Below are 24,672 nucleotides of genomic sequence, written 5' to 3'. Positions count from 1 at the left end.
GCTGTCATATTATCAGACGACCAAAATTGACTTGGACGCGTTTACGTATGCGTAAGAGAAAGCGTGTGTATTTGGTGTGCCCGCGCGTGCGATAAGATGGCGTCATACACGCGCCTCCCCGCTTCTTGAATACGCGCGTGTGCGTGTCAGAGTGTGAATCGTGTGTGTTCAGTCAGCAACAACAGCAACAGCAGCAGGACGACCAGTCAAGTCGAGCTGCGGCAGACGTGCAACTGAATCCGAGAAAGCAAGGCCACTGCGGGACACTTTTTTTGAGAAACCTCCATCGCAACCGGACACTTGATTGGACTTGCACGGGAGTCACTTCGGCCCATTATGGATCGTCTACCAGCACGGACCAGACGGCGCGTCTTGGCACCAAAATGGTCGTGATTGTCATCCGCTGAATTGGAACAGAAGAGCTTGAACTTTTTTTGGTTGGTTACTGTTTTCCCTTGTTGACGTTCTCCATGTTGGTGACTGACTACATGTGAGCGCCATTGGGGACCAAGTTCAACTTTTATCGCTCATGGGGTAAGTTTTGGAATATTTACAAGTGACAGTCGTTAGATGCTAACAAAGAGAGCACCCCCACCCCCCCCCACCCCGAGTCCAAAAGTTTCGCGCTTAAGTCATAGCGCAGATGTGGCAACCGCTGCAATCGGGCGTGCGCGTGCGTGTTTCATATGCATCACGTCGTCTTTCAACGTTAAATACGCTATATGATGCTGAGTGTACAGCGGGCTCCGCATCAATTGATGGAGCATGCACGTACATGTATATGGGGGTGGTGTTGAAGGGTCAGTGAAGGTGGGGGGAATGGGGGGGTTGAAAGCCGTTGCGCAGCCTGCTGTGCCCCCCCCCCCCCCCCCCCTTGCTGCCACGACCCTTCCAATGTTGTTGGGGCTTGCTCATCCGTCACCCTAAAGAAGGCATTGTATTGAGAGGATGTATTAATAAGACAAAAGCCTCCATTATCACTAGCACCATGACTACTCCCCCTTACACCCCCGCCTCCATGTTCTGGCTAAATCTCTTGGGTCAGAGATGTCCTCTCCAGAGAAAGGCTCAAACAATGGTAGACTTAACACACTGTTGTTGTTGAAAGCACACACAAAGATGGTCACTACTTAAAAAGGCATCATGACTGTCTCGCACTAAAAAAAAACAAGGTCTGAACTGATGCAAGTTGTTTCCTGAGATTTAAAAACAACCCTGGAGGTGTCGGCAGTGCTTTGGCGAGAAGCGCCAAATCACTAGGAGATAAGATGATAAGGCGGGAGGAAATAATGTTTATTGCTTAGATAAAAGAGCTGATCCATCATTTGGCTCCTCTGTGGTAGTGAAAGCGAGAGCGAGTGTGGCCAAGTTATGATCTGAATTTAAGGCTGGCACTAAAAAAAAAAAAAAACTACTATTTTAAAAAAAAGCATGTGGATGTGTTAATACACTTAACACACATGTGAGGAGGAAACACCCATGGTAGCGTCGGTTGAGGGCTTATCAAGTGCCGAAGGCTCTGTCATCAGCTTCATTGATGGCAGTGTCGCGGCAGAGTTGCTCAGTTTGTTTTAGGGTTGCCCCTTTCTTGGGCAATCCCAGCAGACCAATCGACCGAAAGGAGTCAAGGCACCAAGGGTTCCATCTGCATTTTGGTTTTTGTGCGATTGCGTGGCTCATTGAAGCAGAACAAACACTTGGATTCCTCCCCAAAGCCTGTTTTGGTTTCTTCGCATACTGGTTTTCTTTGTCTGTTTTGGGGTTTCATTTCATAACTTTTTTTGAACAGATGGAGGTTGTCAGGAAAATGGGAAAATTTGAACTACTAAATATTATTTTGTGTCCTGGCTTGAAAAATGGAAATAAAATTGAAACATGATGGGTTAAATAAATAAACAAACAAACAAACAAAAAAAAACAAACAAACAAACAAATAAATAAATGCATATACCTATAAGGTAGTCCAAATTTTCCAAATGACATTTGGTCCAAATGTAAACAATCTAGTCTTTAACTGTGAAGGTAAACAACTTATCGTGAATCAGCATATACAGAGTTCAAAATAAAGACGCTCCACTACTTACGAACAGTTATGATTTAGGAAAAACGGTACATACAGTTTTGCGGGTATGTCGAAAAAGTGTTTGGACAGAGATGCCGTGAGTTAGATTTTGTATTGCATGCCTTTTTCCGGCAGAGTTCGCTTACGATTGGCTGCGTCGAGTATGTGGGCTGGGAGGAAATCCCTCTTCCCAGTTGAGGCTCCAGGAGGACATGATGCATAACAAAAAGTAATGGCTGCTGGCACGTCATTTAGTAATGACGTGTCAGCAGCTTTAGTCATGGCTTACTGAAGGATATATGCCGTTGTTTTACAGTCGGTGCGAATTTATTTTACGATGGTTAGAGTGTCTGTGTTGTATACTTCCCCATTCAGTACGTCTGTGTAAGCTCTCAGTCGTACTGGAGTGGTTCATCGATGAAAAGGTTTCTTGAGTCGTCATCTGTACTTCTTTGAAGGTGTCGGACGTTTCGCTTCTTATCCAAGAAAATTTGTCAGCAAAATAAAGTTTGCTGACTAACTAAAGTTTTAGTTTGCTGACGAAGTTTCTTGGATAAGAAGCGAAACGTCCGACACCTTCAAAGAAGCACAGATGACGGCTGAAGAAACCTTTTCATCGATTCCCCAATCCCCAAAGTTTGACGTAAACATACAACATATAGCACTGAAGCAAGTTACGAACAAATTCAGCTTACGAACGACCGCTCAGAATGTATCTTGTTCGTACGGTGGGGAGCGTCTGTTTTGGCCTTCAAATGTAGTACCTGGTCCTTATCCAGTCAGGTGCAAAAAAAAATCCCAGGCAGTAAAAAAGTACACAAAAGCTTTGACTCATATGCCACTGAAAAGTTGCCATACATTAAACGTCACCATATAGTGTGCGTCAAATTTAGGGTCAAAAGGGCACAGATGTTCCCAAGATGTAAAAGCCAAGGGTTCGACATATGAAATTCTCATTTCAGGGAAAAAAGGCATTGTACCCTTCAAGTTACAGTTTGTACACCAAATTTTGTCCCTGGAGGAATTCTAGGTCTGCAAAAATCAAAACGAAGAAAAATAGTCAGGGTACACAGTATATTGTTTTGTCCTTTTGTCTGAGAGCACATGGCATTAGTAGAAAGTCATCAATATGAGGGAAGTGCAAGACCATTGGCGGTATTTGGTGCGGGATTTAGCGTGAGAATTGGCGTCAACATTGATCTGTCAAACAAATAAACAGATGTTTTAAGTGCATGTGTGGATACATAAATGACAATTGAGCGCTGGGAACTGGATTTGCGAGGGACTTTCTTTTTCCGGACTGGAAGCGGTCACTAGGGCGGGAGCAGGGAGAGGGTGGTGGTGTCGACCCCCTCATCGTAAGACGCTCGGGTTTCAGTCGAGGCCTGGGAGCGGTTCGCTCACAGGACGCAGTGAGGCGGATTTTTTTTTTTTTAGGAGGGTGACTCCTTCCTTTATTGTCGACGCACGCCGCTTGATGCAGCGCAAAGCGAAGGCTAACGACACCGTAAGATCTGAGGACTGCCTCAGGCGTCTACCTGGTTAAGTGAAACCACCAGGAGAGAAAAGAAGAAGAGTGACAGATCATATGTGACAATGCAGCAGAGCTTTTTTTAGGTGGGGTCGGGTTCTAACAGTTCTTTCCCCTAAAAACTCATTTTTAAAGGACAACCGATGTCACTTTTTTGTTTTTTAACTGACATCAGAAAAACGTTTTATAGCATCTAAAATACCCAAAACACGCAGTATGATATTTTTATTCAAATGCAAAACACCAATAAAAATGACTTAAAGTGTCCAAAATCTGCAAACAATTGAACGGCGAATTGGGCATTTTCAGAAAGTCCCGCCTCCAGTTCGTGACTTCACGCCAACACGTCTTGCATTGCTGGAGAATCAAAACAATGGCTTCAGATTCGGAGAATATGCTTTCTTGTTACACATCCAGTTATGAATATGATTCAAATAGTTCTGAAGAGGAAAGCATACATGTTTGCAATCGATTAAAGAATTTATTCCGTGCCATTTTGAGGCAACATTGGGGGGACATGTATCACCAAAAAAGAGGCAGAAAATGGCGACCGAGCTCCTGTGAGGAATTAATCAGCCCGTTTCCACAGGCTGATAAATTCCTTATATGGAGTTTGATCGCCCTCTTCTGGCTCTTTTTGGTGCAACATGATGTTTTCAGACCAAACAAGCACAGCAAAATGCATTGACACGATGGAAGGACTGCTACAATGTGTCCTTTTTTTTCGGTCAGGGGCGTTTCTTCAGTGACGTCACGTACGGACTCATCACCAACTCAAAAACAAGACTTCCAGGATATTCAGCGCGAGTCTTAAAACGTAAAATCTAGCTATATGCGGTGGAATCTTTGTAAAATACGCGAAGTCATTTGAAGCCATTTTACAAATTATGGACACAACTTGTCTGGAGGCGTCGGTTGTCCTTTAAGGGTGTGGCAGGTGCCTAAAAAACAACAACAACAACAACAACACAAATCCAGAACGCCTTCTCCTCTTACAAGTCTCAACACAACACCGGCTGCATGTTGCTTTCTGATCCGCAGCCAAGAGCAGGGAGTGTTGCCCATGTGCGAAATATATGACGCCTTGTGATTTTATGAAGGCACCTTTTAGATCCACTTAGCGTCCCGCTAGCTCCGGATATCATCCGGACATTCACACGGCGCCTCCGGGGTACGGAGGTGTCTGAGTCAATGAGAAATCCATTAACTCTTGTTACATTCCTTTTCCACTTGAGAGACTTGAACAAACTATAAGAATCCCCCACCACCACCACCACAGTCCCCGATCCACCTCCCGCCCCCGCTCCCTCTTCCAAACCCGAACTTCAACACACCGTGACCAAGCTCGGAGTCTTGTAGCGGCATGCCAGGATATCCTGACGCTCATTAAAGCACAGATACGGCTCTCTTCCCATTTCGTTCCAAAACCCCAAAACGCATGCTGGCCAGACATTTTACGCCCAGTCCACAAGGCGACGAGTATTTTTAAAAAAAGGTTTTGTCCTTTCATCCCCTATTTTTCTTTCTTAGGTCAGCGAAAACCAGTGTGAAGACTTTCCAAAAACTGTTGTCAGCATTTTGTGTTTAGATGGGGAAAACCGTCGTTTTTATTGGCTCACAACCTCTGGATGACGTTAGCGCTATTTTCGAACGTGAGCACATTTTATGCTTTGGCTAGCATCCTTCACAAATGATTCAAAAGTTCCTTTGATCATTTGCGACTACACCTTTTCCAGATACGACTCTCTCCAGGCTTCCGATTGGCTGACACCACCCAACAGTGTCGCTTTTTCGGAAACGGCTTGAAATTGACTTTTTGGGAGTTTCACAGCGACGTTATTAGCGCTCAATCTGTCACATTTCAGTTTGCGACCAACAGGTGGCACTGTAGGACCCCGCCTTCAGCTACACAGGTGTTGATCGTTTTAATCCGTGGCAGTTAAAATGACTTCTGGCAAGGTTATTGTTTGTTTCGTCTTGTCATGTTTTACTCATGGTCTTCTTTGCTACTTTGGACATTTTTCTTCTGATGACTTTGTTGTTTGCGATTTTGTTCCTGCTGACTTTATTTAATGCAATTTGTGAAATACACCCTGCTCCTCCTGACTCTCTGCCTTTTTGGGGTCCACCATCACCTAGCAAATCGTGACAAATTGGCTTTAGCGGTGGGACGTTAGACTGCGTGCGGGTGTTTGAATAGCAGGTTTTGGGTTTTGGTTGTGGTGAACGGTAGCCTCTCGGTTTTCACTGACTGCGGAAAAGTCCGAGAGCAGGTACGCATCGAGGATGCTTTGGTTGAAAAGACCTCCTTCTTGTTCTTCCTCCCACTTGGGAGTCTTTGTTACCCAATCGGCTTTGTTTGTGCAGCTGCAAAAACTCAACGGGGTTTACCTTCAATCCACCGGTAAGCTCAGCATCCTTTTCTCCGATTTGGAATTGTCTCGCCGACTGGAGGTCTTAGGCTCTTAGCATGCCATGCGCTAATATTACAATGAACCCACCCCTCCACCACCCTGCAACAACCTCTTTTCGTGATCCACTCTAGTCGCTTTTGTTTACAAAGGGCTAGTAAGTATGCTTCTCTTTCCAGCTTTTAAACGTGAAGGCTTTAACCCCCTCCCCCCCAACACAAGCCAGGTCAGGATTGAACCCGGCTGGGCTGTTCTATTGGAGCAGACTGATAGATGGAAATGGATGCTGTCATATGACGTATGACAGTGGGCTTAGCATTTTTGAGCTATGGAAGCCCAATTTAAAAAAAAGAATTGTATGGATGTGAATAAACTACAAACATGAAATCGTCATCACCTTTTAAAATTTCAACAAAAAAAATGCAAAAAAAATTAAATAGAACTTACAACAGAGTGCCTGTAGTTACAAGGTTAAGAATCCGCTTAATCGTGACAAAGCTATAATAATAAATAATAATAATAATAATAATAATAATAATACATTTCATTCATAAGCGCCTTTCTGAACACCCAAGGACATTTTACAATTAAAAGAACAATACACAGAACAATAAACCCATAAAAAATGATAAATAATAAAGCTAACTAGATAGCAAACTATCTGCCTGTGTATATTTCTAAACCTGATCGATCGGGAGCCGTTACACACCTACTCTAAACACACTCTAAAATTGCACTTTCACACACATTGCAAGGAAAAAATGGACTCCCCCCAAACTATTCCCAATAAGATATTTGATACAAACGATCCCAAATGTCTCTTATGACGCTGACTTAAGGTTTCAAGATCCTAGCCAACTCATGACTGACGAATTACTCGATCTGCAGACCATGTCGCATATTTTCAAATCGCCCATAAATGCAAACTGTCCTTTTTTTTAGAAAAAAAAAGGGAGCGGTGTGATTTATAATGGCGTCATAAAACATCTTTCCCATGCATCGGTGACAAATACTAGATTGTAGTTCCCCGTGAGAAAAAAAAATGAGTTGAGATCATCGACAGACAAGTTATTCCAATGCGTATAGAACACAGCCGTGTTCCCTTTCTGAGGCAACCTTGCCCCCCCCACCACCCCGTCCGCACTCCCTCCCTGGATCTGTGTTTGCTTGAGGAGTCTGTCTATTTTGCTAGAGTGTGAGGATGGATGGACGCTCCTCCATCAGTCCAGCATCTTATCAGCCGGGTGCTAGGCAGTGGCAGTAGAAGCCTGGCTGGGTGGTATCATGTTCCATTTCAGGGTTGTTGTCAACACGTTACTCCTCCTCCTTTTTACCCCCTCCAACCCCCACTTCTCCTCCATGTCTGCGGCGGAGGTTGCAGTCACGGCATGGAAACCGTCCATGATTATGTCTCCTCGTCGCCCGTGACCCGTTGACAAAAAGTTCACATGGGAACATGAGAAGGGGCGGAGTTCAACGTCCGGAGTTCAGACAAGAATGATAGAGAGAGGAGAGGGGGACAATAGAGTTTGAAAAAGGTTTCTGAGCCACTCATTAGTTTGAATTCATTGTGAAAAGATGAACGGAGGTGTCGGATGAAGCGTTTTTATTTGTTCACTGCTGCATATACAGACGCTTCCCAACTTACGAACGAGATACGTTCCATACGCTTGTTCGTAAGGTGAATTCGTTCATAAGTTGATTCAGTGCTATATTTTGTATAGAATGTATGTTGAAGGCGTATATAAGTATGTTTAAGGTTTATATAAGTATGTTTTAGGCTTGTATAAGTAACCTGTATTGGTTTGTACTAAAAATAAACATTTAATAAAATATATGCACTATATAAAATATGTACATGTCCAACTGGTGAGAATACTACATATGTTACTACAAAAATGTTTGTACCTACCGTTGTTCGTAACTCGTAAGTGTTTGTAAGTAGGGGAGTGTTTGTATTGGAGAGAAAAACAAATCACTGTCGGGCAAAAATGCAATGGGAATTGGTCGGTCATGAAGGTTAAGTCTGTGCAAACTCATCAGTTAGTATTTATTTATAGAATAAATCACGCAGAGCTCGAAAACCTTTGGGAAAAGGTTTTTCTGACAGCCATTTTTTAAGTTTTTGTCATTAAAAAAATGCTATTGCTAACCGAAACAGCTTCACCTATCGATGCAATAAAAACATACATACATATTGATTTATATCGCACTTGAACAACAGATAAGCTGTAACAAAGCGCTAACTTGGGAAAAAAGGGAGATGCTGCCCTCTTGCGGAAGGGAAAAAACATTGCCAGAGGCCATGGCCAATGCTTTATCAGCACCCAAACAAGAAAAAAAAGAATAAATTAATGGTGCTCTACGTCGTATTTTCAATTCCCGAATAAATTTGTGAATGGCAGTGAATGAGTTAATTTTCCCTTCTGTTTTTTTTTTTTTTTTGTGCGCACGTGTGTGAAAATATTAGATTATTTTATTTGAGGATACACGCCGAAGACATGAAAGTAATTGCGTCTGAGGTGCCAGCCGTCCGTCATCCCCGACCCCCTATATAAGCAAACTAGATGAAGAATTTTAAAAGGGGGGCGCGGGTGGGGGGTGGTCCAGTCCAGTCATGTGGGTTATAACACCGGAGGCTCCACGATGCCCTTGTTTGCACAGCTCTTTGTCTCCCAAGCCCCCCCCCCCCCCCCTTTCCTCCCCCCACCTCACACACAGCAAGAACATCTGTCATAAATAAAGCATGACAAACGTCCCGGGCTGGACATCAGTGAAGACGGCAATTCCAACTCCATCACCGGACTGACTAAACTGCTTGGACACATGCGTAAGAAACTGTGCCCAAACTGTCAGACTCCTTTTGACAAGCGAAAAGGGTAATCCCTAATTAAAAAGCAAGACCCCCACCATGAATTGAGGACACCCATTTTTACCCCCCCCCCCCTCCTCGACCCACACCCTGCCAACATGAATATCCAGTTTATGAAGCAATGTGTGTGTGTATGACTAGTCTCGTGAGGACCACCAACATTATATACCTTAGGCAGTGAGGACATTTTTGACAAGTGAAGACCTTTTGGCCGGTCCTCACAAGTTTTTCATTCTAAAGGCTTCTAGAGGGTTCACAGATGCATCTGTTAAAGTTTCAGAGAGGTCCTCACAAATTTTTCACGGACAAAAATCATTGGCACCGCCCTACCCACTCTCGAGGACTTGCACACTGCAAGAATCCAAACTAGGGCGCGGAAAATCCTACTGGACCCTCCGCACCCTGCCCACCACCTTTTCCAGCTACTCCCCTCAGGCAGGCGCTACCGATCCATGCGCACCAAATCCAGCAGACATTTAAACAGCTTCTTCCCCCAAGCCATTAACTCTTTGAACTCTTTCAACAGTAGCCAAAATGGAACTGTATAGTGCCACTTAGCAGTTTTTTTTGACAACGATACTAGTGCAGCGTGTTCTACCGGAAACAAATTCCTTGTGTGTTCTACATACTTGGCAATAAAGATGATTCTGATTCTGATTCTGATTCACCCAAAATGATTTTTTGGTGTGTATTTTTATTTCACTCGGATACACACATTTTTTATTCACTGTGTGTGTGTGTGTGTGTGTGTGTGTGTGTGTGTGTGTGTGTGTGTGTGTGTGGTTAATAAGAGGAAAAAGTTCAGACCACAAAAAGTAAAATGATATTTTAACCAAATTCACAAGAGGGGTGAGGACTTTGATTGTACCCATTCAGAAACCTCACTCCTGCTGTTATTTCAGCTTCAAGTCCACTTTTTATTTCTTTGTTTTTCAAGAAGTTGAAGTGGTAAATGGGGTGACATTTTGTGTTCAAATTTAACACTAGTTAGTCTCTAAACTTATCAGCAATGGTGGTCCTCACTCCTTATCTGGAGTTATATGGACCTCACAAAACCATTGAAACAGGAATGTGTGTGTGTGTGTGTGTGTGTGTGTGTGTGTGTGTGTGTGTGTGTGTGTGTGTGTGTTTGGATGGAACAAAGACCGCAAAATGGTTTGGAGTTGAAGACAAAGAGAAAAAAAAGTTGAAGAAAGGAAGTGTTTTATCTGTGAGGAAAAGAGGAAGTGTATCATTCTGTCAGCTGTCATCCTATGCGTCGGTGACAAAGATACTCACGCAATTGAGTATCATTTTTGGTCATCCGATCAGTTGCTCAGTTTTGATTGACGCTCGATTAGTGATAGTCCTTCCAGAGTGAATATCAACAATAAAGATTCGCAGATTATTATGAGAAAAAGTGACGCGTATAAAGCGCCGGATTTCTACTGAATCTCTTGAAATGTTTGTTGTTTGGAAATCGGGAGTTATTGCAGGCTGCACACCTCTCCTCTTCCTCGTTTGAACTTCCTCTTTGAAGCTTGTCATTTGTCAGTGTGATGCCTTTGTGAATTTTAGCAGTTTCAAAACCAAGACGTCTTGGCGGTATCATCGTCTTTTGCTTACTGCCGAACTCGCCCCCGGCGACTCACGATGGTGTCAAATTGTTATCAGGCATGAAATGTTTAACTCATTCACTTCCATTCACGAATTAATTCAGGAATTGAAAATATGACCTAAACCGCCATTCCCGAATTTGTTCGGGTTTTGTTTTTTTTCATGCTTGGGTGACGATAAAGCGCTGGCCATGGCCTATGGCAATGTTTTTTTTTTCTTTTCCACAAGGGGGAAGCATTTTCATTGTTTCCATGTTAGCGCTTTGTTTCAGCTTCTGTTGTTGTTAAAGTGCTATATAAATCAATATGTAGGTATTCAATTGTTATTTTGGACAGCCGCCCTCATTTTCATATAACTCCAGACCCATATAACTTAGGAATTAATTCTTTTTTTCTGATGAAAGAAGAGAGTCTAAGGTTTCTAACACTGTATTGAATATTTATGTAGTCCTAAAAATCAATGTGCTGTGAATCCTGGAATTCAAGTAACAATGACAAAAACCCTATGACTGGAGTGGGAACATTTTTGCACAGGTCTGGCTGTGAATGATTTAAAGTACCTAGCTGATCACAACAACACCTACTGTAGCACATCCGTTGTGTTCAGTCTCACTGGCGTCCACTCATACGCTACTAAAAGTCAAGATGCATCTTGTATGGTAATATGAAATAAACATAACTCAAATTACACCGTCTTTTCCGTTGTGTAAGGCACACTGGAGTATAAGGCGCACCCCCAATTAATGGTGTATTTTCAAACTTTTTCCATATATAAGGCACACCAGACTATAATGTGCAACGTCAATGAATGAGAGGGTTTCCATATATAATAAATACATAACAGTTTTCAAAATATAAGGCATACCACATTATAAGGTGCGACAGTAGAGGCTGCGGTTAGGCACGATTTCTTCTACAATGGAGTCAGTGGCTGCTGACAGTAGTTGCGAGACCTGCTGTGGCTCAATATGACTTCACGTATAAGCCGCACCAGCGTATAAGGCGCAGTGTCAATTTTTGAAGAAAATGAAGTCTTTTGGGTGCGCCTTATACACCGGAAAATACGGTAGTTCCTTTTTTTTTCCACCTGGAAGCATTCCGACTATTGCCAACCAAAACAGCAGCACCTACAGAGCCTTATCGTAAAAAGGGGGAAGAAATCCGGAATTATAAAAGACTGCTGAATTTTGTTAAAACATCATTTTAAGCACATGTGGAGATGCAGATTTTTTTCAGGGGTGTTTTTGTGAAAACATTGTTTGTAAAAACACCGTTTCCCCTCCCTCCGCTGTTAAATATGTAACCACCATTGCCATTTCTCATACATTAGGGAAAAGCGTAAAGACATTACAGTAGTGGCCTTTGACCGCACTCCTCGTATGGGGTGTATGTTTAGGGAAGTGGGGGGGCTGCTTTCCGCCCACCTTTATCACACTTTCATTGAAGGTGTTGGAATAAACACTTGGTCATGGCGAAAGTGTTTCGGAATATTCAACCACAGTACAATACAGAGATTGTTGTATTGGATCCCCTTTAGACCGCGTCAGTTTTCGGAGTTTTCGGCGAATGTACCCTTACAGGTGCTTTTGAAATGGACTCGCAGCTTCCGTATTTGCTTATCAGCAGTATGCGTGGGGGAGGGCAGATAATGCTTGTCGCATACGTGCGGGCCGTCACAACTAACGGATGTCGGCACAGTTATTTATTTGATCTCATTTACGTAGTAGACGAAACCCGCAGCACTGCATTTTTCCTGTATTCTATCAGCACCGCCGTTTATAGGAATAGCAGCGCCTGCTCTCATGTGCATGTGCTTTTGGTGCATGCTTTTAAACCCCTCGTATTGATCGTGGAATCAATATGGTGGCGTGGCTCATGTGGAAAAGATCAACCACCCGTATGAAGCCTCGGCATGGAGACGTTAGGTTGACAATGGCTGCGTGCCAGCATCCCGCCATTGTTCTATTTTAATTGATGCACAAAAAGAATCTCCCTTTTTTAAATATATATATTTTAAATATAAATGTACACATTTATATTTGTTTTATTATTTTTATATTATTATTTTATTATATAATTTTATAATATAATAATACATATATATACACACATTAATATACACATATATATATATATATATACACACACACATATACATACACATATATATATATATATATATATATATATATATATATATATATATATATATACACACACACATATACATATACATACACATATATATTTTTATATATATATATGCACATACACACATTATATATATATATATATATATATATATATATATATATATATATATATATATAACGAGACTTTACTGTATGTATATGTATACCGAGGCTTCATACGGGTTGGTTCCACATTTTATATATATATATATAAAATGTGTGTATGTGCATATATATATATATATATATATATAAATATATATATATATATATATATATATATATAAATATATATATATATACACAGTAAAGTCTCGTTATATCGATATTCAAGGGAGTCCGAAAAAATATCGATATAACCGGGACTATCGATATATCCGACCCTGTTTGCATGTAATTTTCTCCGTGCGTGCATAGAAATAGTATCGATATAACCGGGACTATCGATATATCCGATATCGATATAACGAGACTTTACTGTATATAGGTTTTTTTGGGGTGTGGGGGGGGGTCACATCACAATTGTCACAGCAGCAAAGATCATTTCATTTCGAGTATCGGAAAGACTGACATACTATGTCACAGGATGTTGGTTCCAAACCACAAACGTCTGTGCGGCCCATCAAGCAGTTGAACTTTGGTCACGCAACCAAGGTTTTCCTGAAACGCCAAACAAAAGAAAACAAAGCCAGATGAGGCAGATCACCCTGTCCTTGTAAGAAAGCTGTGTAAAGAACAGAGCTCTTTGTTTCGGAAGAGAAAGTGAGGGAGTTTTATGCAGTGGCAGGTAGCAGGTGGGGCAGCGCTAATTGGAGCTTATCAGGTGTTTGAAAGGGGAGGTGGGGGTGGGAGGTTAATCATAAATAACAAAAAAAGGACAGGAAAAAGCATGTGTGGTTTTTTTTTGCAGCTGTCACGCCACTTGAAGTGTTTGGACATTCGAGAGAAGAATCTGCTTTCAGGATGATATTGAAAGTTTAGACGGCCAGTGCCAAGCGACGGTGCCTGGTTTGTTTTCATCTGTCGGCCACCCGTCGCCACCCCCCCCCCCCCCACCCGTCGCCGCCCCCCCAAATCCAGTCAGGATATTATGTTATTTTGTCATGTGTGAAAACTCGGCACGCTCAAACACACAATTCTGACACTTATCCAGCCATCTGTCCAGTTTCAACACCGCTATAAAATAAAACTGGTCGCCTAACCAATCACAAAGTAGATCTTGATAAATCAGCATTCGTGGTCACATTCAGTGTCCTGAATGAATTTTGTAAGAAATGAGGAAGGCCCGAGCTAACATTTGGCCCTCTGAAATGTGGGGCATCATGGGTGAATGTGAAGTTTTGTTGTCGTGGTATTCCACTCTCAGGATGTCAAGCCCAATGGGCGTGGGTGGCGAAAGTAGACCAAACATGGCAGGCAAAGGGGCGGGGCCACGTGGAGAAGGTAGAGAGTTGAGAGTGAGTGCGTGTCGTGAGAAACCGGTGCATCTGGTTTTTCCTTCGCATAACGACAGACGGCAGCATAGTGACAGGAGGACGTGCAAGTGGTCTCCACCAAACATGCGAGAGAAGTCATGCGTCGACCTGTTGTAGAGTACAGAAAACGGCCCGAAACTTTGGGAATTTATTTTGTAGTTTGCTGACAAGTGATTGTGGGAATCGCTGAAAAGGAAAATGGCCTATAAAGTGCAATTAAAATAAAAAGGTGGAACTGCTATTCTAGTTCAGTCATGACACTTTGAAAGAGAAAGTTGTTTTTTGTAGCCCTTCAACAGCTGAAAATATATGTAAAAATATATATGTAAAAAAAAAATTATATATAATATAATATTATATATATAATATATAATATAAGGTATATTTTGTGTAGTTTTAGGGCTTAGAAAATTAGAAAGTAGAAAATTATGTTTTATGGGGACCTGGGAACGGATTATTCTCATTTTAATGGTTTCCTAAGGGAAATTAATGTTCGGGATACACACTTTTCGCCTTACACACTCTGTCTGGGAGCCATATATATATATATATATATATATATATATATATATATATATATATATATATATATATATATATATATATATATATATATATATATATATATATATAGGGCGGCCCGGTAGTCCAGTGGTTAGCACAACGGCTTCACAGTGCAGAGGTCGCCGGTTCGCGTCCCGGTCCGGCCTCCCTGTGTGGAGTTTGCATGTTCTCCCCGGACCCGCGTGGGTTTTCTCCGGGTCCTCCGGTTTCCTCCCACACTCCAAAAACATGCTTGGCAGGCAGATTGACCACTCCAAATTGTCCCGAGGTGTGAGAGTGACTGTTGTATGTCTTTGTGTGCCCTGCGATTGGCTGGCAACCAATTCAGGGTGTCCCCCGCCTTGTGCCCGAAGACTGCTGAGATAGGCTCCAGCAACCCCCGCGACCCTAATGAGGAATAAGCGGTACGGAAAATGAGATTATATATATATATATATATATATATATATATATATATATATATATATATATATATATATATATATATATATATATATATATATATATCTCGTCTGGCAGTGAATGATTTATGAGTCACCAATGAAAATGTCACAATTGAGCGGAAGACAATCAACGAACGTCGACGTCGCGAGTTGACACTATGTCGGAGTGATATTAAACAGTTCAAACGACACATCTCGGATAGGAAGTGAGTTTACCCTTGGGTTGTTCGTGCTGGTTATGGAGGATTTTTGCCACAAATGCTTGTAAACATGTGGGCCTGGTACATTTTTTTCATTCTGAGGATTTATGTTGCCGGGTAATGAAAGATGAGTTTGAAATTGACACGAAAGTGTTTTGCAAGCATATTTTGTGGTGTATTTATGGTTTGAACTATTAATGTAGGCAATTTTTAGGGAGAAGCGTTGTCGATTGCTTGTGGTTTGTTACCCCCCCCCCCCCCCCCCAACCCCTAATGTGTTGCTTTTGGTGCCTGCGGTCATTCAGATTCCTGCCATTGTGTCCAGATGCCCTTCCACATGCATGCTCGTTTTTTTGCTCTTCCTTGACTCCCTCCTCCGTCTTCCTCGCACAATTGCGCTAACGCCAGCTAGTCGTAGTGAAACGCAACCGTGTTAAATTCCCCCCAGCGCAACACCGCACATGGATTGTGTTACTTTATAACAGATTTCAGGCCACCAGCTCCGCCTTGAAATTAGAATGTCCCTTTGTTCCTAATACTTTTTGGATTTTTCTTTCTCAATACTCAAGTCACCAGATTTCAACTTTTCTCTGAGTCCTAAGTATATTTCAACCGCTTTGTATCGCACTATCGTAAAACCCGACACCACGGTGGTTCAAAGTGCACCTGCGTGGATTTCACACCAGCACGCTTGTTTGTAGGATACATCCTGCAATGATTTGAATCACACGTTTGTGCATAGAATGGTACATTGGAGGTGTTTGAAAGTGATAAAGCCAACAATGCACTGCTTATTCACAACGTAACACATTTCTCACACAGTGGCGCGTTTTTTTGCGCGTTTGTAAATTTTATTTTCAAGATATCTTTTACCGATCCATGCGCACCAAATCCAGCAGACATTTAAACAGCTCCCCCCCCCAAGCCATTAACAGTAAACCAAATAGAACTGTATAGTGCCTATTTGCAATTTTTTGGTGGTGATACTAGTGCAGCGTGTTCTACCGGAAACAAATTCCTTGTGTGTTCTACATACTTGGCAATAAAGATGATTCTGATTCATTGCCATTCCCGAATTTATTCGGAAATTGAAAATATGACCTGAAGCGCCATTCCCGAATTTGTTCAGGTTTTGTTGTTTTTTATGCTTAGGTGCCGATAAAGCGCTGGCCATGGCCTCTGCAATGTTTTTTTAATTTTCCACAAGGGGGCACCATTTCACTTTTTTCCTATGTTGGCGCTGTTCCACCTTAAAGCGCTATATAAACCAATATGTATGCATTGCATTGTATTTTGTACAGCAGCCCCCATTTCAAGCTCAAATAACTCCAGACACATGTAATTTAGGAATTAACTTTTTATTCTGGTGAAAAAAGACAGTCGAAGGGTTCTAACGCTGTCTTGGCTGTTTATATAGCCCTAATCCTCAATATTCTGTGGGTCCTGGAATTTGAGTGAAAAATGACAAAAACCCTGGCACTGGAGTGGACACATTTTTGCACATAATCTGGCAGTGAATGCTTAAAAATGACAGACGACGTGAGGAAAGACAAGTGGACTAGCAGCTGAAAAAAAAAAAAAAAAAAAAACTTGGACATGCTACGTGCTATCGACTGAAATTGACATCACAATGAGCCCAGCTTGTAAACTCAAGGCTTTCTGGGTTTGGTCAAGTGATGTTGGCATTTGGGCATCCATTATAGTTGCCAAAGGGCATTAAAACAAAAACAATAAAATCTGGCTTTTGTGTCGCTTCTAAGGTATTGCACAGTCCAGCGGAGGCTACTGTCGAGAGAGCTCTCTGACGACAGAGGAATGGTTTCCTTCCAACAACAATGCCTTGTGTTGACAGCAGAGTATTCGGGTCAGGCGTTAGCGGAATGTGTCCATCCGTCAGCAAGAGCAATCCCTCTTTGTCCAGCTGGCAGACCATTCCCGCCCCCACCCCATCTTGAACTCAAATTATCTACCTGAAGATGACATTGGTATCTGAAAACGGGGAACGCACTGTCATGCAAAATCATACATGTTCCCCCAAGGTGCCGTTTTGGGTCTCTTACAAGGCGTTGGATAATGGAAGCAATGCAAAAAGCAGTAAAAAGCTTTTTTGTGTGGGTGAGGAGCAGGAGCAGCTCCAAATGGAAATGCTTCGATAACTATGGGTCACTTCTTTTCTTGGGGAATTAAATTAAAAATCACGAAACGACAAGTCATTCAGTCTCGGTCTGTAAGTACGACTCTGTTCATGGACGTGCGAGGTCTGGTTTTGGTGGAGTCGCCACCGTGCCAGCAACCGAGCAATCAAATATGTCTAGGCTTATCAGAAGCAAACACTAATTTGTTGCCTGAAAGTAGCTCTGGATCTTACCCCATGTAGCTCACAAGTCACAGGGTGAGAAAATGTGTGCGTACGGCAATTATGATATCAATGAACTAAATTGCCACAAGATAATTAAGCAAAATTTAGGCAGAGAACTAAATATTTACTTGATCATTAGGCACTGCGGTAAACTGCATTTTTCAAATTGCAAAGCCAATAAAATGAAATATGATTACATAAAATTCAATTGAATGCAATTCAATATACAAATAAAACAAAATAAAAATAACATTTAATTAAAATTAAAATTAAAATTAAATGAATATAAACGTAAAATAACAAATTAAAATAAAAAAGGAAATTTTAAATTAAAATAACAATAAAATAAAAATAGCATTTACATAAAAATAAAATAAACATAAAATAACAATATAAAATAACAATAAAATTAAAATAACAATAAAATAATTTAAAAATAACAATTAAATAAAAAACATTTACATTAAATAAAATACAAATAAAATAGCATTAAAATAACATTAAAATAACATTAAAATAAACATAAAATAACAATGAAAGTAAAATTTGAATACAAATAAATTAAAAATAGCATTTCACTAAAATAAAAAGAAAATACATTTGAGGCTGTCTGCCACAGATTCTTTTGCGCAATTGTCATATTTTTGCATTTCCACAATGCTCTCAAGAGTACTTCGGAAGTGACCAAATCCAAATGAATCCTAACGTCTGGCCTTTATCTGCGCAGGTGACCCACGTGAGCGCTCCCGAGACGTGAGTGTGGGACAGGCGCTCACCATCTCTTGCGAGCAGGAACTTTCCCCCCTCCAGGCGAGCGGCGCGGCCTCGCCGATTGTATGAGTCTTTACTGTGAAGCCGCCGCAGCGTGCCATCTTAGCGCCATGAGGAACAGATATTCCCAGTACTACAACCGGACTCTGATCCCTTACCACTACGTGTTCGCCAAGAACATGACCCTGGAGGACCTGGACAAGCGCTACGAGGACAAGAAGTTGCTGACGGACCCCAGCATCATCATCGTGGTGCTTTGTACCATCATCATCCTGGAGAACCTGCTGGTGCTCATCGCCGTGTGCCGCAACAAAAAGTTCCACTCGGCCATGTTTTTCTTCATCGGTAACCTGGCCTTCTCCGACCTCCTGGCCGGCTCGGCTTACATCGCTAACATTTTCCTGTCGGGCTCCAGGACCTTTGACCTGGTTCCCGTGCAGTGGTTCATCCGCGAGGGCACGGCGTTCATCGCCCTGGCCGCGTCGGTTTTCAGCCTCTTGGCCATCGCCATCGAGCGCTACATCGCCATCACCAAGGTGAAGGTGTACGGCTCCACCAAGACGTGCCGCATGTTCCTGCTCATCGGCGCCTGCTGGGTGACGTCCATCTTGCTGGGCGGTCTCCCAATTATGGGATGGAACTGCATCGACAACCTCCCCCGATGCTCCGCCGTATTGCCGCTCTACTCTAAGAAGTACATCCTCTTCGTGGTGACCATTTTCAGCCTCATCCTGCTCTCCATCGTCATCCTCTACGTGAAGATCTACTTGATAGTGCGCTCCAGCCACCAGGAAGCCACAAACTCGCCCGCTTACGCCCTCTTGAAAACGGTCACCATCGTCCTGGGCGTCTTCATCATGTGCTGGCTGCCTGCTTTCACCATCCTCCTCCTGGATTCCTCGTGCACCATCCAGTCTTGCCCCATCCTCCACAAAGCTAACATCTTCTTTGGTTTCGCCACTCTTAACTCGGCGCTCAACCCGGTTATTTACACGCTGCGCAGCAAGGACATGCGCAAGGAGTTCCTGCGGGTGCTGTGCTGCTGGGGGGTGTTGCAGAGCGGGCGTCCCGCCGAGCGTTGTCTGGTGCCGCTCAAGAGCTCCAGCTCTCTGGAGCATTGCACGCACAAACACGAACAGCAGACCACGCCCATCATGCAGAACTGCACCACTTGCGTGTGATGGCGGCAAAGAGAAATGAGCAGAGGGGGGGGGACAAGCGTGCGAGCGCGCAATCAAAATGGTGCCCGTGTTGGGATGCGAGGCCACTTTTTTAACACCAACAAGAAACTCCACTTTGGGGTGCTTGGGAAATGTGAAACTGTTCATGGGTACTCTGGTGAAATCATACAGAGTCATTTTCATGTATGCTAGACTGGATTTACACTGCATGGTGTGATACAATTCTTTTTGGGGGGCATAATTGAGATTTTAAATGATTTGAACGTTTTACAGGCTTTTTAAGTGGAATTTGCATGTTCTCTGTGTACCTGGGCTGGATTTGTTCAGGTACTCCAGCCTTGCCAAAAAAGGTGCATGTTCGGACCATTGAAGATTCTTAATTCATAGCAATTTGAGCGCAACATAAACGCCAGGTCCAGAATGTCAATATGGACCTGCCGTTGTCACATTACGGAATACTGGCTTGCAAAAGTACCGTATTTTCCGGTGTATAAGGCACATTGGAGTATAATGCGCAGCCCAATGAATGGTGTATTTTCAAACTGTTTCCATATAAAAGGCACACATGAATGAAAAACGTTTTCAAAATAAAATATAAAAATATAGAAAAGTTATATAATATAAGGCACACCACATTATAAGGCGCCGCAGTAGAGGCTGGAGTTACGTCCTACTTCTTTAAAAGGGGATGGAGTCGGTGGCTTCTGACAGCCGTTGCGAGACATGTCGTGGCTCAATATTACTTCACATATAAGGCGTACCTGCGTATAAGGCACAAGGTCATCTTTTCAAGAAAATCAAGGCTTTTTTTTTTTTGGTCCGCCTTATACACCGGAAAATACGATACACACATGCAGTGCCTTGACATACGAGTTTAATCCCTTCTGCGAGTATACTCGGGACTCAAAATACTGTCAAATCATGATTTCTCCTTGCGCACCGCATTGCTACCTCTCCCAAAAAGAAAGGGAAAACAGCACTCAATAATATTGTACATTAAAAAGAAAATCGAATCAGCATTATAATTTAACAATAACAATGAACAATATATAATATGATTCAATGACGATATTGACCGTATAATATGGTATTGTCAGGAACAAAATCGAATAGCACTTCTATATTACTGTAATTGACTGAGTAAGATGCTGGCAAAGAATTGAAGAAAATCAAGGCCTTTGGGTGCGCCTTATGAATCGGAATATACGGTAAATATAAATCAATACTGTACCCTGAAATTCCACAGCATCTTAAAAATCTCTTAAGATGCGTCATTTGTATAGTAGGGCACGACTGTAAACATTAAAGGACAACCGACACCATTTTTTGTTTCCTAAATGACATCAGAAAAACGTTTTATAGCATCTAAAACACCCATAACCATTAAAACCCAACCCAAAACTACTTCAAAATGACCCCGGAAATGGCGAGTTTCAGGAGGTCCCGCCCCCTTGTTCGTGACGTCACGCCAAAGTAGCTCCCCGAAAATGCACAAGATGGTGCCCAAGCTCCGTTGGAAATGGGCTGATTTGTCTCCTGGGAATTTGTGTCAACTAGTATCAAATAGTAGTCTTGGTGCAACACACAACGATTCACCATCGCGTTCTGTGTTTTCCTTCTAATTTTGCCATCAACACGAAATTTTCAGACCAAACAAAGTACCCAAAATGCATTGTGTGTCACTTTGTCGGTCAGGGGCGTTCCAGACGTGACATCAGGCATCAGTCATCAACTCGAAAACAAGACTTCCTGAATATTCAGCGCGAGTCTTAAAATGTAAAACATAGCTATGTGCGGTGGAATCTTTGTAAAATACGCTCAGTAGAAGTCATTTGAAGTGATTTTACAAATTATGGACACAACTTGTCCGGTGGCTTCGGTTGTCCTTTAAATATGGTGTCAATATGCTACACGAGACAGGCCACGTCAGTCAGGCCATACACGCCAAGTCACGTTTAACGTTTGTACTATTTATCAGCCATTATTTAGTTCAATGTTGTCACATCCCCGTAATGACATTTTGGGTTATTTCTGTGTAATTTGGGCACGTAGATGTTCTATCAGCAATAGTGGATTTGTGTCACAAAACAGATCTTTATATAAAAAAACAGAATTGAGCACTTGGACCTGCAGTGTAAATCCAGTTTTTGGAAACCCAAAAAAATAAATAACTAAACAAAAAGTGCTGCTCAACACCACACATGAACATGTGGTATTTTGCAGCATCTTCAACGCAAAGCTTTGAGCGTTGCACTTTGTAGCTTGTAGGCCAAGCTCCTGACACCCTGACGTTTCATTTGGGATTTCCTCGGAACGTATGAATGCAAAAGTAAGAATCTTGACGAGGCTGTGATAGTAACACCAACCAAACCATTACTATTTCTCTGCATTGTGTGATCCAGATGACTCCTGTTCGCTTCAAAAATAAATACAAAGTATCCTAAAGGAGGAGGTGAATCCAGAACATATTAGGCCTTCATATTTAGAAAACCATCAGCTCATAGCAGGGCTATATAGTCCCGATATAACCTTACTTAAAATCCATTTGAGTAACCATAATCTGCTTTCTTGTAATGCATGGAAGTGTAGCTCATTACATGTGTATTATGTATTCCAATTTCCGCCACTAACCCCTCTTTTTCTATTTTTCCCAGTGCCTCTTATTTTTTTTTATGTATCTTAACGGTTTCCTTTAAGGGAAAACACATTTTCTCCAGCGATTTACTTTGACTGATTATGTGTCCTGACAGTGTTGTTTAGCAGCGTCTCTGTTTGCGCCATCGAACTTGGCTGAATGTATGCATGAAGAAGAAGAAGAAAAAGAAGAAGAGGTTTCGGGGGGCAGATGGTCCCGTGGTCAACAGTATTACCGCTTATCCTGACTCACTGTGAAGTCTTAAAAACAAAAGAAAACAAGCATCCTGGTTTCGTTTGTCCGCCATATGTCTCGTGTGCAACTCGAGCTATTGGGTTCAGATCTGGTTTCAAACACCCAAGCCGAAAGGGGGAGGTTAGAATCATCCTCATTCACGCCAACTTCCTGTCCATGCCGTTGGAAGTCCTGTTGCGTTGGTTTACTCGTGCTGTCCGGTTCCTGTTGTTCAGGATTACACTCCCATTCTTCCTGTATGTTTTTATTTTTATTCCAAAAAGAATTTGAAAGGAAAAAAAAATCACTTTCATTCACACTCATACAATCCAGCAGAAATGGTGAAAAGCACTTTGGCAGCTTCAGTGATGTCTTTGGAAAAAAAAATAGTTTTAGGTGTCTGTCATGTGTATCACTTTTGTCGTTGCGTCGCCTGACTATAAATATATGAACATGTATGTAAGTATGTACAGTTTATATGTGTGTGTTTATGGATGAAAATGTGTCTCTTGTGCAATAGCCTTTTGTGTTGTCCCCTGTAGCACGCTGCCTGTGTCCATTCGGTACAATCTGAAACACTAATGTAGGTACTTTTGTTTTTGTTGATTGATTTCCTATTTGTTTTTTACAAAATAAATGAAATACGAAAGAAGTTGCGTTTTACTTTAAATAGAAGTAGAAATGGTCAAGATGTACAATTAAGCTATGACTTACCTACACAATCCAGTCGGTATGACATATTTACGCAATTGCAGTGCGCAAACGGGTCAATTCAGCGTCTTTACAAGACATGCATGTGCTAAATATGGCCCTGGGACAACTTTCCAGCCTGTCATACGATTTTCAGCAGTTTCTGGCATATACTAAAAATGACTTTTGACCTGGCCTGCAAGGCTATTTAAAAAAATAAAATTAAAAAGATGGGCAGAATGAGAAATTAGAAAGATAGTTGCCATTACTACTAATTCTGTAGCCTCTCCATATATGCAAACAAACGATACATTTCATAAAATTATGAATATAAAGATAGTTGGTTTTGAGAGACAAAAACTGTTCCACTCATGGTCCGATCTGTGACTATATCACATTAATAACCAAGGATATGTTTGAAAAAAAATGGTCATTATTAAAAATATAAGTTGGGGACATTTTATTTATAAGGGTCTTGCATTTTCATTTTTCAAAAATGTTTGGACAACCCTGACCTAAGATTACTTTTGTCAAGACAGCCAATCACAGTGCACGTCTATGGACAACTATGATACATGCCAATATGGACTTATTGATAATTTACAGTCTTCAGTTGACCATCTACAGGGACAGCGACGACTTCACTGGACATCTTATGTATGAGAAAACTAGGAAAGCATGAGTTTTTCCACGAAAGCATGAAACTGGTCTGTTAATCCCGCCTGTTTTACACAACTGAACTGTTCCTCAAAGGAGAAACTGATGGGAAGCCGGACAGAGGGCAAGGCGAATGAGATTGGGGGTGTGGCGCTGACCATAAATGTCTATTTGTAAACTGGTTTGTCTGAGAAATGCCCCCAAGAGATGTTTTGGGGTTCTGGGGAGGTGGGGGGGGGGGGGGGGGGGTATCAAGCAAGGGTTGACTTACAGCAACCTCTGGAGACTTGGGCCTGTTTCCTGTCAGCAGTCCAGGATTCCTGGGTGGGAACATTGGCTGAATCAGCCCCAGCTTGGAAGACGGCCAGGGTCGCTGCGTAGCCCTTTTCCTTGCAGGAAGTGACATCAGACCCTCAAACCTGTCTGGGGGAGTCACGTATGTACATGTAATCAAACCAAAGAGAGCACACAAACTAACTGAGTAGAATAACTTCATAGATAGATTAACATCTCGGTTGAAAACAATGTCAAAATGTTACAATTACAAGAATTACATATACAGAAACATTGTGTTTGCAATAAACTCACTTTGCCAAGTAATGAAGGTCTGTGGATGGGTCTTATTTTAATCAAACTCATCGCCAACTGGTCCCACAAACCCTTAGTTCACACTCCCACCCAGTGGTTAGTTTATGTACTATTTTACTGTTTTTGTATTGCTTCGTGCTGTTTTGCTCACATTTACTGTATATCACTACTGTATATGCACAAACGTATTTCCAATGAAAAATAATATTTTT

The 24,672-nt window shown here is 41.9% G+C and overlaps 2 protein-coding genes across 2 annotated transcripts in view; one reads left to right on the top strand and one right to left on the bottom strand.

The window, feature by feature from the left end:
• The window catches only part of LOC148885422 (vascular cell adhesion protein 1-like), a 70,557-nt gene extending 46,279 nt beyond the window's left edge, over window positions 1–24,278 (bottom strand). The window contains exons 1-2 of the mRNA XM_089018666.1: window positions 24,144–24,278; window positions 13,239–13,323 (exon numbers count right to left, since the gene is read on the bottom strand). The gene's annotated coding sequence lies outside the window, so the exon portion shown is untranslated. The remainder of the gene's footprint in view (window positions 1–13,238; window positions 13,324–24,143) is intronic.
• Window positions 168–24,472, top strand: s1pr2 (sphingosine-1-phosphate receptor 2). Its single transcript, XM_089018670.1, has 2 exons — window positions 168–534; window positions 18,432–24,472. The coding sequence occupies exon 2, from the start codon at window positions 18,541–18,543 to the stop codon at window positions 19,654–19,656; it is 1,116 nt and encodes a 371-aa protein (XP_088874796.1). The 5' UTR covers window positions 168–534; window positions 18,432–18,540; the 3' UTR covers window positions 19,657–24,472.
• Window positions 24,473–24,672: the final 200 nt, after the last annotated feature.

This window comes from Hippocampus bargibanti, linkage group LG17 (assembly GCF_051943395.1).
Source record: "Hippocampus bargibanti isolate YZ-2025 linkage group LG17, ASM5194339v1, whole genome shotgun sequence".
Classification (NCBI taxonomy): Eukaryota; Metazoa; Chordata; class Actinopteri; order Syngnathiformes; family Syngnathidae; genus Hippocampus; species Hippocampus bargibanti.
Note: the sequence above shows the minus strand (reverse complement) of the source record. Positions and strands in the feature narration are given on the sequence as shown.